At 69.9% G+C, this 16210-nt stretch overlaps 1 protein-coding gene across 1 annotated transcript; it reads right to left on the bottom strand.

Annotated features, from left to right (window-relative positions):
- Positions 1-220: 220 nt before the first annotated feature.
- On the bottom strand, positions 221-14062 carry LOC115353757 (laminin subunit beta-2-like). The gene is given in 36 exon segments (XM_041118831.1): positions 221-483; positions 654-810; positions 907-1083; positions 1402-1543; positions 1633-1840; positions 1926-2085; positions 2549-2752; positions 2875-3104; positions 3179-3363; positions 3448-3826; positions 4282-4378; positions 4464-4678; positions 5084-5308; positions 5398-5561; positions 5959-6190; positions 6607-6750; positions 7159-7345; positions 7851-7971; positions 8240-8361; positions 8438-8596; positions 8710-8769; positions 8771-8863; positions 9063-9219; positions 9465-9544; positions 9665-9777; positions 10193-10372; positions 10485-10673; positions 11057-11177; positions 11259-11464; positions 11542-11605; positions 11684-11872; positions 11980-12053; positions 12174-12297; positions 12403-12578; positions 13143-13192; positions 13949-14062. Coding segments are annotated over 36 exon segments (5535 nt in total). The 5' UTR covers positions 13966-14062; the 3' UTR covers positions 221-349.
- Positions 14063-16210: the final 2148 nt, after the last annotated feature.

Raw genomic sequence — 16210 nt, 5'->3', positions numbered from 1 at the left:
GCCCGGCGGTCCCGTCCCGTCCCCGTCCCCGTCCCCGTTCCCGTCCCGCCCCGCCGGTTCCCGTTCCCGTCCCCGTCCCGGTCCCTCCCGCTCCCCCCCTCGGAGCTGGGCGCTCGGGGCTGCGCGGAAAGCGCGGGGCGGATCCCGGCCGGAGCGGGGAGCGCGGGCGCGGCCGGCCGGCGGGCGGGCGGGAGGTAGGCAGGCACCGGAGACAGGCAGCCGCTGTTCAGGGCTTTATTTGCACGGCCGAGCTACAGGCACCCGCGGAGCGGACGGGACCCCCGGGCTGCGGGGACCGGGGAGGGCTGCGGGGTAGGACCGGACCCCGGGCCCCAGCCCTCCCCGGTCCCTAGCAGGTGGCGTAAGCGTTGGCCCTCTCCCGGATCTCCTCCAGCAGCCCCCAGACGCGCTGCTCCAACGCCTGCAGTCGCGTCGCCTTCGCCGCCATCGCCCGCTCGTTGGCCCCGAAGTGCTGCTCCAGCTCTGCGGGAGCGGGGCACGGTCAGGGTGCAGCCCCCCGCCGTGTCACCAGCCCGCGCCACCCTTGGGGCACCGCGCGGGACATGCCCGGGGGGACAAGGGGAGACACGCACGGGCACCGTGCGGGGTCGGGATGGCGGGGAATGCCCCCCAACCACACACTCCCCCCTCACCTTCCAGCTTCCTCTTGCTGCTGCTGGCCTTGTCCAGGAGGTCCCGGGCCTCCGCCGTCAGCTGCGTCACGCGCTGCAGGGCCCCGCCGGACACCCCGACCAGCCCGCTCATGCGGCCCTTCAGCACCACGTAGCGCTGCGTCACCTGCGCCAGGTCCTGGTGGCACGAGGGCATGGAGAGGCTCAGCCCCCCGCCCCCAGCCCCCTGTACCCCCGTGGTGCCACGTCGCGGCTGGGCAGGGCTGGGGCTCACCTGGCCGAGCGTGTCCGAGGTGGCGGTGGCACGCTGCGCCCCGTCCTTGGCTTGCTGGGCCACGCGGCGGGCATCCCGGCCCTGCTCCTGCAGGGTGGTGACGCGCTGTGCCAGCTCCCGCAGCCGCCGCTGTGCCCGTGACTCCTTCCCCTCCAGCGCCTGCAGCCTGCGCTCCGCCTAGGCAAGCACGGGCACCGGCTGCTGGCAGGCACGGCGACCGCCGCACCCACGGTGCCAGCCCCACAGCCTTGGCAAACCCGTGGCACGCAACGCACACCATCCGCGTCCCCCTGGCACCAGCCTCGCTACCCTTGGTGTGCCCACGGCATCAGCCTTGCTCTCCACGGCACCGACCCCGTTAGTCCCAGTGCCCCCACGGCACCAACCCCATTGCCCCCAGCATGCCCAAAGCACCATCCCCACTCCACAGCCATGCTGGCAGCGTTGGCCCTGCTCCCCCAGCCCCGGCGTGCCGGCAGTCCCGGTGCCCCTCACCTCCTTGACTCTGCTCTCAGCCACCCGGATGGCATCCCTGGCACTCCGCAGGGCGCTCCCCGCCGCCGTCGCCTGTGCCCGCGCCACCTCCAGCGCCCGCTGTGTTCCCGCCAGCTCATCCCTCACGCCTTCCGCTCGCTTCCTGCGGGGCACGGGCAGCTCCAGCCCCTGACAGTGCTGGGGGATGGACCCCCACCCCCTGCCCACCCTGGCATATCCCCCACCACTCGCCTGGCGTCCCGTCCCTGCGCCAGCAGCCCCCGTGCCGCGGCCAGCCCCTGCGCCGTGCTGTTGAGCACCGCGTCCACCCCCTCCAGCTGCCCAATGCTCTCCCGCATCTCCCGCAGCAGCTCCTGGATCCGGCCGGGGCTGCTGGGCAAGGAGATGTTCAGCACCTGCCGGGCCACCAGCTCAATGCTGCCCGGGTCAGCTCCCTCCTCTGCGGAAACACGGGCGCGGGGTGGGCTCAGGGTGGGTGCGCTGAGCCCCGCCGTGCCCGTGTGCCCACCCCGTGCCGGTGCTACCTGCCAGGAAGGCCTTAATTCGGCGGATGAAGTCCCGCAGCTGGGCCGTCGCCTTCTCTGCACGGCTGCGGGCAGCCTGCGAACGCCCCAGCGCCTCCTCCGCCCGGCTCCGTGCCCCCCGGGCCAGCTCCTGCACCTCCTGCGTCTGGGGTGCATGGGGCTGAGCGGGGGGCACGGGGCGGCCCCAGGGAGGGGGCACGCGGAGGGGTGGGCAGGGGGTACGAGGGGACATGCTTGGGGACAAGATGGGGGCATGCAAGGGGGTGTAATGGGGTGTGTGAAGGGGCACGGGGGGCATGCAACGGGACACGAGGGGATGTGCAACAGGGTACGAGGGGGCATGGAAGGGGTGTGCAAGGGGACATAAAAGGGGTGTGCAAGGGGGTGCAGCAGTGGCCCAAGGGGCATCTGCGAAGGGGCATAAGAGGGACATATGGGGGGGGCATGCTTGGGGGCATGGAAAGGGCACAAGCAGGACGTGTGAAGGAACATCAAAGGGGCATAGAAAGGGCCTAAGTGGGACATGGAAGGGGACAGCAAAGTGGCACAGAAAGGCCACAAGCGGGCCATGCAAAGGGGACACAAGGGCACCCCAAAAAGTGCCACGGAGCCACCACCCCTACCTTCTGTGCCACAACACCCAGCTGCCCCAATGCCACCTCCAGCTGCTGCGAAGCGTTATGGGCGCTGCTCAGGGCTCGAGCCGAGATGGGCAGTGCCCCCGCGCACCCCATGCCACCGCAATGCCGTGTCCCTGCGCTGTCCTGGCACAAGGCTCCTCCGCAAGGCGCTTGCTCACAGCTCAGGTCCCCGGGTGCCCCACAAATCTGCGGTGATGCCAATGGTGGAGATGGCAGCTCAACACCGCATGGGGGGAGACCCCCATGCTGCCCCGGCACGGGGATCTCCCCCTATGTGCCTATTCGCCCCTCCCCGGTCCCGCTCTCACCTTCTCATTGATCCTGGCAACGCTGAGTCCCATCACCCGTTTCTGTGCCTCCCGCAAGGATTTCCGTGCCGCGGCTGTGCTGCGTCGGAAAGCATCGCCCCGCTGCCGCAGCACCCGCTCGGCCGCCTGCCGCGTTGCCTGTGCCGCCTTGAGCTTGCTGGCTGTGCCGTTCACCACCGCCTCCGCCTTCCGCGAGTCCTCCACCGATGCCAGGATGCTGCGGTAAGACTCTGCGGGTGCCGGTGTCAGAGTTCGGCTGGAATGGTTGCCACCAAACCCCCCAATCCTTACTGGATGATCTTACCGCCAAATCCGGCCGCTGCTACGGTGCTCAGGAGGATTTGGAGGTGGGAGGCAGTTCGGTTGAGACCCCCCAGCTCGCGGCTCAGCCCGGCCAGCCGGCCGCGGTGCTGCACATCTCCCTGTGCCAGCTGATCTAGATGTTGTTCCAGCTCTTGGAGCTGCTTCCAGAAGTCATCCAGCTCCATCCTTTGCGGGGAGGAGAGGGGTCTCAAGCCTTTTTGGGTGACAAAAGGGGGGTCCCCCCCACCCCAGTCCACTGCGCACACTTGCCTGGTGCCATCCAGCCGCCCGGGCAGCCCGTCGAGGAGGGGGCTGCCGGGGCTGCCCCCCTCGCCCAGCAGTCGCTCCACCCGCCCCAGGGCCTCCTCCAGTGCCCGCAGGCGGCGGGGGCTGAGCGGGGGCACGGACCCCCCCTCCCGCAGCGCCCGTGCCTGCGCTCCCAGGCGCCGCAGCCCGTCCCGCAGGCTGCCCAGGGTCGGGTCCCAGCGCCCGAAGCAGGGGTGGCAGGGCGAGCAGCGGGGGAAGGCCTCCTGGTAGCCCCGCTGGCAGCGGTCACAGCGCAGCCCCCCGAAGCCCGGCCGGCACTGGCACTGCCCGCTGGTCTGCTCACACTGCGGGCTCTCAGAGCCCAGCGGCTCACACTCGCAGGCTGTGGAGACAGGCGGTGGCATGTCCCAGCCTCCCCAGGGACCCACGTGTCCCCAGAGTGCCACCGTGTCTCCAGAGTCCCACCGTGTCCCCAGGGTCTCCTATGTCTCCACAATCCCACCACGGACTCAGGGTCCCCTGAGTCCTCCATGTCCCCAGAAACCCACCATGTCCCCAGGGTCTTCCATGTCCCCAGCATCCCACTACGGCTCTAGGATCCCCCATGTCCAAAGGGTCCCACCACATCCCCATGATCCATCACCACGTCCCCAGGATCTCCCGAGTCCCCTGTGTCCCCAGTGTCCCACTGTCTTCCCCAGGGCCCCCATGTTCAGAGTCTCCCACTGTGTCCCCAGGGTCCCCCATGTCCCTAGAGTCCCACCATGCAACCAGGGTCCCCCCCCACCCCGCATCCCCAGAGCCCCTGCGCCCCCGATCCCTGGGACGCGTCCCCACCTCGGCACTCCCGCTCGGGGTCTCCCCAGTGATGCTCCTGGCACTGGGAGCAGACGCGGCCCCCAAAGCCAGGCCGGCACTGGCACTGCCCCGTCACCTGCAGCGAGAGAGGCGTGCTCAGCCGGGCGGCTCTCCGGACGCCGGGAGGGCAGTGGACCCATGCCAGGGTGCCGGGGGCTCACCGTCTCGCAGGCGGGGTGCAAGGCGCGTGTGGGGTGGCAGCCACAGGGCTCGCAGCCCCCTGGTCCCCCCAGGCTCCAGAAGTGGGGTGCGCAGCGGTCACAGCTCTTGCCCACCACATTGGGCCGGCAGGCGCAGGTGCCGCTGCTGCGGTCGCAGGTGCAGGTGCCGGCGGCACAGTGGGAGGCCAGGGTTCCCCGTGGGTCACAGCTGCAGCCTGCAGGCAGGTGGGGGGGCCACGTGGGGCTCAGCCCGTACCCTCCACCCAGGCGATGCCCTCCCAGCACCTGGCCCCAGCACCCCAAATCCCCTGTCTGGCCCCAAACCCGTGCACAGCCCCCACCCCCCCCCCCCCCCCAACCCCGATCCCTGTCCCCTGCCCAGCCTCGACCCCGGGCACAGCCCCGACCCCCCCCCCGACAGCACCAAAGCCCACCTGGCCCTGACCCCACCCAGCCCCAAACCCCCAGACACCCCCAAAAACCTGCCCAACCCGACGCCCCCGCACAACCCCAATCCTCCCACTCCCCAACCCTGAGCCCTTGCATCACCCCAACCCCCCCCCCACTCCCCCAAACCCTCGCACGGCCCCAGCCCCGGCACAGCCCCCCGCCCCACTCACGCCGGCAGCTGCGCTGCAGGGCATTGCCGTAGTAGCCGGGCTGGCAGTGGGCGCAGCGGGGCCCAGCGGTGTGGTACAGGCAGCGCAGGCAGTGCCCCGTGCGGGGGTCACAGGCCCCCGGGTCGCTGGCGTCGATGTTATTGTTGCATTGACAAGGCCGGCACACGCCACCCTCCATCTCCGGCGTCCCAAAGTAGCCGGGGGAGCAGCGGTCGCAGCGGGGCCCTGCAGGGATGGGGGGGCTGTGGGTGCTGGGGTCCCTCAGCCCCAGTGCCGAGGGGTCCCCACTGCACGGCACCTGCTCTGCCCCTCACCGGCGTATCCTGGCGCACAGAGGCAGACGATGTGGTGGGTCTCCTCGTCGGCGTGGCAGGCGCTCCCGTGGTAGTGCCGTGTGCCGGGGTAGCCGGGACAGGGGCAGGGCCGGCACTGCTGCCCCGAGCCCAGCACTGGGTCCCCGTAGTACCCATCCTGGCACCTGCGAGGATGAGGAGTGAGTGCCGCGGGGTCCATCATATCCCATCCCACCATCCCATCTCCTCCGTGCCATGCCATGCCATGCCATGCCATCATATCCCATGTCATGTCATCTCATCTCATCCATCCCATCATATCCCATCCCACTATTCCATCTAATCTCACCCCATCATATCCCATCCCACTATCCCATCTCATGCCATCCCATCATATCCCATCCCATCATATCCATCCCATCCCATCTCATCCACCCTATCCCATTATATCCCGTCCCATTATATCCCATCCCATCATATCCCATCCCATCCCATCCAATTGTATCTACGCCGTCCCATCACATCCCATCCTATGCATGCCACGCCATGCTGTCTCATCCCGTCTCCTCCCACCAGGCTCACCTCTCGCAGTGCCGTCCGGCGGTGTGGTCGCGGCAGCGCAGGCAGCTGCCTGTCTGGGGGTCGCACTCCTCGGTGTGCCCGTTGCACTGGCAGGGCCGGCAGGCGGGAAAGCCCCAGTGGCCAGGCTGGCACTGGTCACACTGCCGGCCCACAGCACCAGGCTGGCAGCGGCACTGCCCGCTCACCGCGTCGCACAGCTGTGACACCGAGCCCTCCGTGGAGCAGGCGCAGGCTGCGGGATGGCATGGCTCGGGTCAGGCACATGGGTACAGGGACAGACAGATGGGGGACCAGCACCCAGGGCACGCCCAACCCACAGGCTATGGCACAGGAGGGCTCATGTGGACACACAGGTGGGCAGACAGACGGGCGGATGGACAGATGAGTGAGTGCAAGGCAGGGCAGTGCCCATGCCAGGCAGGAGCATGGGCCTCGCGTGGATGGATGGACGGGAAGACAGATGGACAGAGGGGGAACTGGGACCCAACCCACGGGCTGCAGGACAGCAGGGCTGAGATGGACACATGCACGGACCGATGGACAGACAGACAAGTGAACAGGCAGACGGGCAGCAAACGGGGCTCTGACAGCTGGACAGACAGACAGGAGGGACAAGGATGCCTGGCAGGTGCAGATCCCACTACTCACGGCTGCAGCCCAGGGGTCCGAAGCCGTAGCTGCCTGGGGCACAGCGGTCACAGCGCCGGCCGAGGACGTGGGGCTTGCACTCACACTGCCCTCCCTGCGCCTGGCACTCGCTGCTGCGGGAGCCCTGTGGGTCGCACTGGCAGGCTGCGGGCAGCAGGGCTAGTGTGGGGCCAGGGCTGCCCTGCCCACACCCTGCCCGCACCCTGCCACCGCTCTCCTGCCCAACCCTGCCGCGGGCACGGCTTCATCCTGTCCCGCTGCACCGGGTAACCCTGCCCACCCCTGCAACGCGCACGGCCTCATCCTGACCCACTGCAACAATCATGGCCCCATCCCGACCCACTGCCCTGGGTACCCCCCTCTACCCTGCCATGGGCATGGCCCCATCCTGACCCACCGCACCGGGCATGGCCCCATCCTGACCCTCTGCCCGGGATACCCCTGCCCACCCTGCCTGACCCACGGCACCGGGCAGGGCTCCACCCTCGCCCACTGCCCCAGTCACGTCCCCCGACCCCGGCAGGGTGCCCTGCCCGCAGCGGTCCCACTCACGCAGTGCCCCGCCGTGCAGCAGGGCTGAGACGCTGCAGACCAGGCGGGCGCAGGCCTGGGCCAGGGGGTGTGGGGGGGCCATGCGAAACGCCTCCAGGCACCGATACCGCTCCAGCTCCTCCCGGCGTGCCGCCGCCTCCGCCCCGTGGAAGCCCGGCAACTCTGACACCCGGGGCAGGAGCACCAGCTGTGCCGGGAAGCAGGGAGGGTAGAGGAGATGGGTCTGGGGGGGCAACAGCCACTCCTTGCCGTGGGACCTGGCCCCTGCTCCCAGACCAGATCCATCTGCCGTGGGGCAGCCCCGACCACCCCAGACCCATTGACAGCCCCAGCCCCGTTGACATCCCCAACCCCATCAGCAACCCCAACCCCTTTGATACTCCCACCCAAATTGCCATCCCCACAGGCTTCCTTATCCCTGTCCCCACTGACATCCCCAAGGCCAACCCAAACTCCATCAACATCCCCAGCCCCACTGATGTCCCCTTCCCCATCAACATCCCCATCCCCCTTCCCATCCCCATCAATATCCCCATTCCTATCCCCATCCTCATCCCACCCCATCCCATCCCCATCCCCCGTGCAGCCCCAGAGGGGGGTCACTGCCCACCCCAGCCCATGGTCCCCCATCCCTGCCCATCACCCCACCCCTGCCGAGCCCCAGGCGCGTGGCGCAGCGGGACTCCCCTCACCGAGTCGATGAGGATGAAGGCGCTGGGGTGGCGCTGGGTGACTCCGGCCCGTTGAAGCCGCATGGTCACCTCGTAGGGGGTGCTGGGCTCAAAGCAGAAGGGCCGGGACAGCAGCACATACCTGTGCAGAGGCAGGCGTCAGGGCATGGGCACAAAAGGGCCATGGGAACGGCCATGGGACAGCAGCAGGACCCAACCACCTCCATTGTCCCCATCCTCATCCCTCACCTGTATGGTAGGATTGTCCCCGTTTCCATCCCATCCCCATTCCTCAGTTCTGGGAGTGTGGCGGGGCTGTCCTTGTCCCTGTCCCAATCCTTGTCCCCATCCCCACCCCATCCCCATCCTCATCCCGTCCCCATCCCACCCTCATCCCATCCCATCCCCACCTCTGGCTGTGGGGCAGGCTCTCGCGGTACATCTGCTCGGAGGGCAGCACGTTCCCGCAGCGAGGGCTGGTGGGCAGCGCCCGGGAGCTGACGCCGACCACAGCCTCCCAGTCCTCGGCCGACTACGGTGACAGGCGAGGTGGCGTCAGGGCCGTGCCATGCCGTACGCGCCGTGGCCGTGGCCGTGGCCGCGCTCACCTCAGGCTCGTAGCGCAGCAGCAGCTCGTAGTCCATGGGGTAGGGCACATCGTCCACGCGGAAGGTCAGGCCGGCCCCGTCTCTCACCCGGGCGAACCCCGAGCCCGTCCACGTCACCATGCGCCCGGTGCCGTCCCGCGCCACCTCCTCCACGTCCGGCTGCGCAGAGCACCGGCACAGCTCGGCCCCGGCTCCCCCGGCTCTGCCCCGCCGGCCGCCCCTCTGCCCCGCAGCGCCCCGCCATGCCCCATCCCACCCCCGCCGGGGCTCACCTTGGGGGGCTGCTGGCGGCCGCGGCGGGAAGGGGCGCGGGGCTGAGGGGCGCGGGGGGGGGCTGCGCCGGTGCCGCGGGCGCCCCTTCCGCCCCCCCGGCTCCCTGGTGTCGTACTCCAGGCAGTCCTGGGGCACCTCCGCCCGGACGGTGCCCTGCGGGGACAGGGTCAGGGGACGGGTGGCCGTGCACAGGGACAGCCGTGCACAGGGCACGGTGACAGCCACACGCGGGACAGGGTGACAGCCACGCATGGAGCGCGGTGACAGCCATGCATGGAGCACAGTGCGGGGTGACGGCCATGCACAAGCCCAGGCTGGGGGGGGGGGGCAGGGACACCCCCAGGAGACTCACCGGGAGCTGGGGGTGGCCGTGGCTGTGGCCGGTGGCCCGCTCGGCCTCGTAGGTGTAGTAGTCAAGGGGGGCGCAGAAGAAGCCGGGCTGGACCTGGTCGCACTGCCGCCCCATGAGGTGGGGACGGCAGGGACAAGCCCCGTCCTCCATGGAGCACCTGGGGGTGGCTGTCCTGTCCCTCCGTCTGTCCTTCTGTCTCGCTCTGTCCTCACCCATCCCTCCTTCCATCCCTGTCCCCATCCCTCTATCTCGGGATGGAGACCCCTCCCTCCATCCCTCCATCCCAGCCCCCTCTATGTCCCCTGTCCCCATCCCTCCACCGATGTCCCCATCCCTCCCTCCCCGCCATGCTTGACCCCAGCCCTGTCCCCGCTCCCAACCCCCTCCATCCCCGTGCCCCACCGGTTGTTGTAGGCTCCCCCGAAGTCGCAGGCGCAGGGTCGGCAGCCCCCCACGTCATAGCTGAGGCCCCAGAACTCGGGCTGCAGTGAGAGGGGGGGGACGTGGGGCAGGTGTGGGGCCAGCCCATCCCCGGGTGTTGCCGTGGGGCTGGGGAGAGTCAGGGCCACGGAGCGTGGTGTGGGACAGGCTGGGGCACTCACCACGCACTGGCTGCAGGAGCGCCCGGCCACGAAGCGTTTGCAGTAGCAGTCTCCGCTGATGGGGTCGCAGGGGGAGCTGCCCGCCACCGTGCCCCGTGGGTCACACCTGCACGCTGCCCCACACACACATGCACCCCCCAAATGTGAGGGGCTGCCACGTGGCACCGCAGCCCATGGGCTTCATAGACCTCCCTCCCCATCCCATGTCCTTCCATCCCCCACCCCTCCATCCCACATCTCTCCATCCCACATTCCTCCATTTCACATCCCTCAATCTCCATTCCTCCATCTCCATCCCTCCATCCCCATCCCTCCATCCTGTATTCTTCCAACTACATCCCTCCATCCCACATCCCTCGATCTCCATTCCTCTGTCTCCATCCCTCCATCACCACCCCTCCATCCCTCACCACCCCTCCATCCCACAACCCTCTATCCTCATCCCTCCATCTACATCCCTCCATCCCCCCTCCTCCATCATCCCTCCATCCCACATCCTCCCGTGCCCATCCCTGGGTCCCAGCTCACGCTGGCAGCCCTGCGGATCGCCATGGCTGAGGCCGTAGGCGCCATGCCGGCAGCGGTCACAGCGGGCACCGGCCACGTTCTCCTTGCAGCGGCACTGCCCCGCAATCATGCCCAGCGCCACGTCCGTGTGCCCGTCGCAGGCGCCTCCATCCAGCGAGCCCGCCGGGTCGCAGTCACACGCTGCCGAGAGAGAGAGAGAGACCACGAGGAGCTGTGGCTGCAGGCACCGGGAGCTGCGGAGCTGGGGCTGGCGGCACCGGGAGCCGTGGGGCTGGGGTCCCGTGGGACTCACGGGCGCAGGCAGTGGGGGCACGGATGTCGGAGCGCGGGTGCCGGTAGTAGAAGGGCTTGCAGAGGTGGCAGCGGCGGCCCATGGTGTTGTGCTGGCAGCCGTCACACACGGCCCCGCTGCTGTTCCCCGTGGCCAGGAAGACGGCCATGTCGAAGTGGCACCGCTGCGAGTGCTCGTTGCAGTCACAGCCTGCGGGGACGGCACCGTGGCACGGCATGCGGCACCCCAACCCCCCGCCTGGTAGCTCCTCAATCCCAACCCCTCAAACCCCAGCCTGCAGAACCCCCAGCCTCACATCCCAGCAGGATGCACTCCCACCCCTAATTGCAGCCTGCAGCACCCTGACCCCCCCCGAACCCCAGCGCCACATGCAGCACGCTCAACCCCAAAGCATGGAATGTGGGACCCTCAACACCCAGCCCCATCCCACGGCCCACGGGATGCTGAACCCTCCACACACATGCAGGACCCCAAAATCCCCAAGCACAACATGCAGGACCCCCATTCCCCCAACCCAGCGCATGGGACCCCAAGCCCCCGGGCACAGCACGGTGCCAGTGCGGGGCACTGACGGCGGCAGGCGTTGGTGCTGGAGCCCTCAGCCGGGCGCCAGGGCAGGTCGTGGTAGAAGTCCTCACAGCGCTCGCAGTTCAGCCCCTGCGTGTGGTGCTCGCAGACGCAGCGCCCGTGGATCTGGGGAGGGAGCAGCCGGCTCAGCGTGGCCGTCGGATCCCACAGGGCACTGCGCCGTGCCGGTGGTTGCGTGCGCCTCACCATGCCGGGGACGGAGGATGTTGGGGCACCGGGTGCTGGGGCACAGTGGGCAGCGTGGCCGTGACAGAAGCAGCTCCCGCGCAGTACCAGCTCATCCACAGCGTAGTAGTACTTGTGCAGCACCTCCCGCCGCGAGTCCAGCAGGTTGTCCCCCAGCGTGTGCAGCTTGGTGAGGTTCACCCGCAGGTTGGTGACGCGCAGCAGGTCTGGGCGGGGGGTGGCACCATCAGCACCCGTCCCGCCGCCCACCAGCACCGCCGCCCTGGCACCCCCAGCCACGCACCCTGGATGTCCGGGCTGTAGGGATCCGCCACAGGGATGGAGGGGTCCAGCACCTTGAAGATGACCTGGGAGGAGGAAGGGGTGGGTGAGCCCGGCCCCCCTGGTCCCCTGGCCCCACTCCACACCACCCCAGCCCCACGCACCTCCCCATGGCTGGAGGGCTCGATCTCAGAGTAGCGCTGGTCACACAGCACCTCGTCCACCAGCCCCGAGGGCTGGCCAGGGACGCCGGGGAAGAGCTTGGAGCAGTTGTAGGCGAAGTAGCGGTAGACCTTCCAGCTGTGCCCGAAGTCGGCCGAGCGCTCCACCAGCATGGCCGCAGGGCGGAAGGTCTGTGGGACACCCAGCTTGGATGGGGGGCCAGCCCCGCAGCCCCTGCGGGTCCGTCCCATCCCATCCCATCCCACCCCATCCCAGGCACCCACGTGCCAGGACTCACCTTAAACTTCATGATGAGGTGGGTGAAGTGGAACTCGCCCTCCAGGTCCAGGCGGATGCTGACATGCTCCACGCCTGGGGGGGACAGAGAGGTGATGGCCGAGGCTGGGGAAGACCCACCCCCCCAGGTCCGACGGCCACGCAGCCCTGTGGCACACGGACATGGGAGCAACCCCGCTGCCGCCCCGGCCTCACCGTTCTCTGACTGCCACCAGGTCCGCTGGCCGTGGGGTCCGCTAAGGTAGATGACGTTCTCGATGCGGTGGCTCTCGGGCAGGGACGGGTCCCGCGAGTCGCAGGTGAAGCATTTCTCTGAGTCCTGTGCCGGAGAGTGGCACCATCAGGGATGAGCGGCTGGAGGCCACACTGGTGCCCAGCTGTGCCAGGGCTGTGCCGGAGCCGTACCAGGACCGGGTGGGCTCACCTGGAGGTGGCTGACGATGCAGTACTCCTGGGGCCCGTCTAGCCCGCAGGTGGAGGTGGCACTCAGGCGGGGGGCTCGCCCCACCAGCAGGTTCCCGGTGGCCGGGTAGCAGCTGCCGCGGGCGCAGCCGTGGCTCAGGTCGGGCTCCTGCCAGCCCCTCGCCACTGGCGCCCCTGCTGCAGAGAGCGTGAGGGCACGAGCTGGGGGCCGCACTAGGGCCCCCGGGTGCCCCCCACGCCTCCCCACGCACCCCAGATGCCTGCCCAGCACCCACCCCACCCCCAGCCGTCCCATCCCGTCCCATCCCCGTGTCCCGACCCACTGATGCAGCACGAAGCTCCGTGACCCGGAAAGGTGCTGGCAGCAGCCCCGGGGCCTCGTGACCGGGGGGGCAGGGAGCGGGGCCGGGCGGGCAGCGGGGGCGAGCGGGGGGGCCGGGCTGCCTGTGCTCCTGGGGGGCCGGGCAGCCCCGGGGCGCCGAGCGGTGCCAGGGGGAGTCGGGAGCCAGGTCAGGCGCTCGCTAATCCCGCCGGGGCTCGGCGCAGCCCCGATTCTCCGCTGGGATTTGTGGCGGTCAGGCCCTCGCTGCTGCCGGCGAGGGAGCATCGCCATCACCGCCGCTTCTGCCGCCCAGCGCCCTCTCCACCCAGGCTGGGGTCCCATGGCCACCGCAGCCCCCGGCCCCGCAGGAGCACAGGGTGCCCAGCCGTGGCCGGTGCCCCACCGAGGCCGGCGCTTACCCAGGAGGAGAGCGAGTGCCAGGAGGTCCATGGGCAGCCGCAGGCTCTGCCTGGGGGGACACAGAGACGGCACTGCAGCGGGGTGCAGGGTATGGCATGGGGCGCAGGGCGGCCGGGGCCTGGCCTCTCCTGGCTCTGGCACCCCGGGGTGCACCCACCCAGCTCCGGCATGGCCGTGCACCCTGGGGACAGCACTGGGAAGCGGGGTTGGGGGGGGGCAGTTGGGTCCCAAAAGCCTCCAGGGTGGCACCCAGCGCCCACCCCCATGACTGTGCCCCAGCCCTGCACGGCCCCGAGCGGCTGTGGCACACAGACCCGGGCGCGTGGCCGCACCTCACGCGCCCAGACCCCGCACGAGCTGTGCCGTGCACCATCCTGCCCTGCTCGGGGCAGATCCATCCCTTCGAGTGTCACCGGTGTCCCGGGGGGGGGTCCCAGCACCAGGTCAGGGCCAGCCGGGGAGGGGAGCCAGGAGCACCGGAGCCGGCTGGGCGAGGGCATCCCTGCCGCTGGCCGGGGTCCCGCTGTTAAATTTAGGCTGGAGCTGCCTTTTGTGCTTCCTTCTCTCCCGGTACCGCCCGCTCCCAGCCTCACAAGCGCTGGATCAAAGCCTGGCCCCGGCGCTGCCCAAACACATCTTTCCTGTCCCCGCGCGGGAGCCAAGGCTGGGGCAGGGGGGCTCGGGGCGGCGGGAGGAGCCGCGACTCTGCCCCGGCACCGCTCGAAGCCACGCCAAGGCGGCGGGTGAGGCGGTGCGAGGCCGCGTGCTGGCACGGGGGTCCCCAAGCCCCGCGAGCCCCCGGTACCTGGCGTCCTGCGGCATCCGGCGGGGCCAAGGTCAGGGGCGAGGGCGGCGCAGGACCCGCCGCCCCGCGGACTGGGCGCGCAGAAATGAGCCGGGGCGAGGGCGGCGATGGGATGGCGGCGGCCAGCGGCCCCCCTTCCCCGTGCACGATTCTTATTCAAATGGGCTGCTCGCTGAAAGGGACGGCGGTCTCCAGGCTACGGGAATGTCACTGCCGATTCCTTCTGCCTGGAGGCCCCCGCCGCCCGCCCGCCCGCGGAGGCCAAGCCGGCCAGGCGTCGGCAGCCCGGGCACGCCCCGGCCCCTGGGCGGCACGGCGGGCCCCGCCGGCGAACAAAAGGGCGCCTCGTGGGCCGGCGAGCCAGCGGCGCCGCGTTCCCCGGGCTCCCGGCACGGCACAGCAGGAACGCGCCTGCCGCCGCTCGCGGCGAGGCGTGCGGGGCAGCGTGGCGGGATGGGCGCCCGATGCTCTGGGAACCGGCCGGCGCAGCTGTGCGGGGGGCCACGGCACCGTTTTTTGCCCCATCTGGGGATGCCCCGTGGTGGAGGCACCAGCGCGGTTAGGCTCCAGGGCGGAACTCGCCCGGGCACAGCCACGATGCTGCCGGCTGGGCACGTACGTCCCTCCCGAGCGACCCAGCCCTCCCCACCACCACGGCTCCCTGGGCAAAGTCCGGCACACGCCAGCCCCAGGAAGCGCGCCGCAGGCGTGGGGGGACCCAGCCCGTCTCTCCCAAGGGACGCCTCGGCCCCTTCCTTGTGTGCCATCTCCTGCCGGCTGCCAGCACCCAACCTGTGCCCTGGGGCCGTGCCGTGCGCCAAGAGCTGTGCCGTGCCTCGGGGCCGTGCCGCGCCCCAGGGCTCCCCGCCGGCATGACGGCTCCTACCTGTGCCCGAGGGGCCTGGGGTGCCGGGCAGGTGGCTGGTGGCCCCGGGTGGGCTGCGGAGACGCCCAGCTCGGCCCTGCTGGGGCTCGGCGGCTGTTCCTGGAGGAGGGCGGCCGGCGCCTGTCTCCTCCTCCGGTAGCCGTGCCAGGCGAGGGGAGGGACCTGCCCGCACCGAGCTTTAGCCAAGGTGAGGCAGAGGCCAGGTACAAGCCAGCGGTGACCCACGCACGGCACGGCGGCGCCCCGTGTCCAGGCTGGCTGGAAGCCGGCACGGCATCCCTGCAGGGCTGCCGTGCCCGGTTGTGCGGCACATGGGGCCGCCGAGACAGGCAGCTCGGTCGGGACTCGCCTGCGCCACACGGGCCCGTCTCTGCCTATTCAGGGCACGTCTCCAGCAGCGGTACCGGGAGCCCCGGCGTGGCACAGCAGCCAGCCACACTCCCCCAGCACCCGTGTCGGATGGATCTTGCTCCCCCGCCCCATGCTGGCACTGCAGGCACCACCGTGCCCTAAGCCAGGGCCCCACTCACCCCGTGCCGGTCAGTGCTGCCTGGGGTCCTTCCAACTGGGCGGGCTGGGTGCTGAGCCGGCAGCCCCAAAGCCCTGCGGGGAGCATGGCCGTGCACCAGGGCCAGGCTCGACAGAGACCCCGCTGTCACGCAGGGATGGTGCCTTTTATTAGCCGAGGCCAAAGGAAGGAAGAGGAGCCGTGTGCTCTCCACGCCAAGGCTGCGCTCTGGCTGCCCGCCGGCGAGCAAGGTCGCGGGGCAGACAAAGCAGCAGCTCCCCGGGCTGCTGGCCATGAGGGTGCCAAAACCCGTGTCCCCAGGGACACCCCAACACAGCGCAGGCTGGTCCCACATGCCTCAGCGGGACAAGCGATGCTGCCGGCAGAGCCCTGCCAGCTCCCCATGGCCATGCTCTCAGCAGGCGCTGGGAAACCTGGAGGAAGGGCAGGACTGTGCCCGGCGAGGCTGCAGCAGCGCAGGGTGGTGGCCGGGCACCACCACCTCCTTGGCTAGGAGAGCTGGCAGGAGATGAGCTGATAAAGAGCCATTAGCACTGGCCAGCGCGCCTGTATGGTAGGGATCTTGCCAAGCAAACCTTATTTGCCCTGAGGAGATCCAAAGTGGCCTGATAAAGGTGACTGTAACAGGATCTCTGGCCTTCAAAAGCAAGGTAAAAGCAGGAGAGAGGGATCCTCAGCGGGATCTGAGGGACAAGCGATGTGTCCCAGCCCATGTCCAGGCACCTCCTGGCTCCCCTGAAGGCTGCTCTGAATATCCACCCTGAGCTGCAATCCCCTCAGCCGTCCCACAGCCGCGCACAGGGGGGCGGCCCGTGTCTGCCCGGGGAGATGACATGTCCGGGGGCAG

Source organism: Aquila chrysaetos, chromosome 20 (assembly GCF_900496995.4).
Source record: "Aquila chrysaetos chrysaetos chromosome 20, bAquChr1.4, whole genome shotgun sequence".
NCBI lineage: Eukaryota > Metazoa > Chordata > Aves > Accipitriformes > Accipitridae > Aquila > Aquila chrysaetos.
The sequence above is the reverse complement of the archived record's forward strand: the minus strand, read 5'-3'. Positions and strand labels throughout refer to the sequence as shown.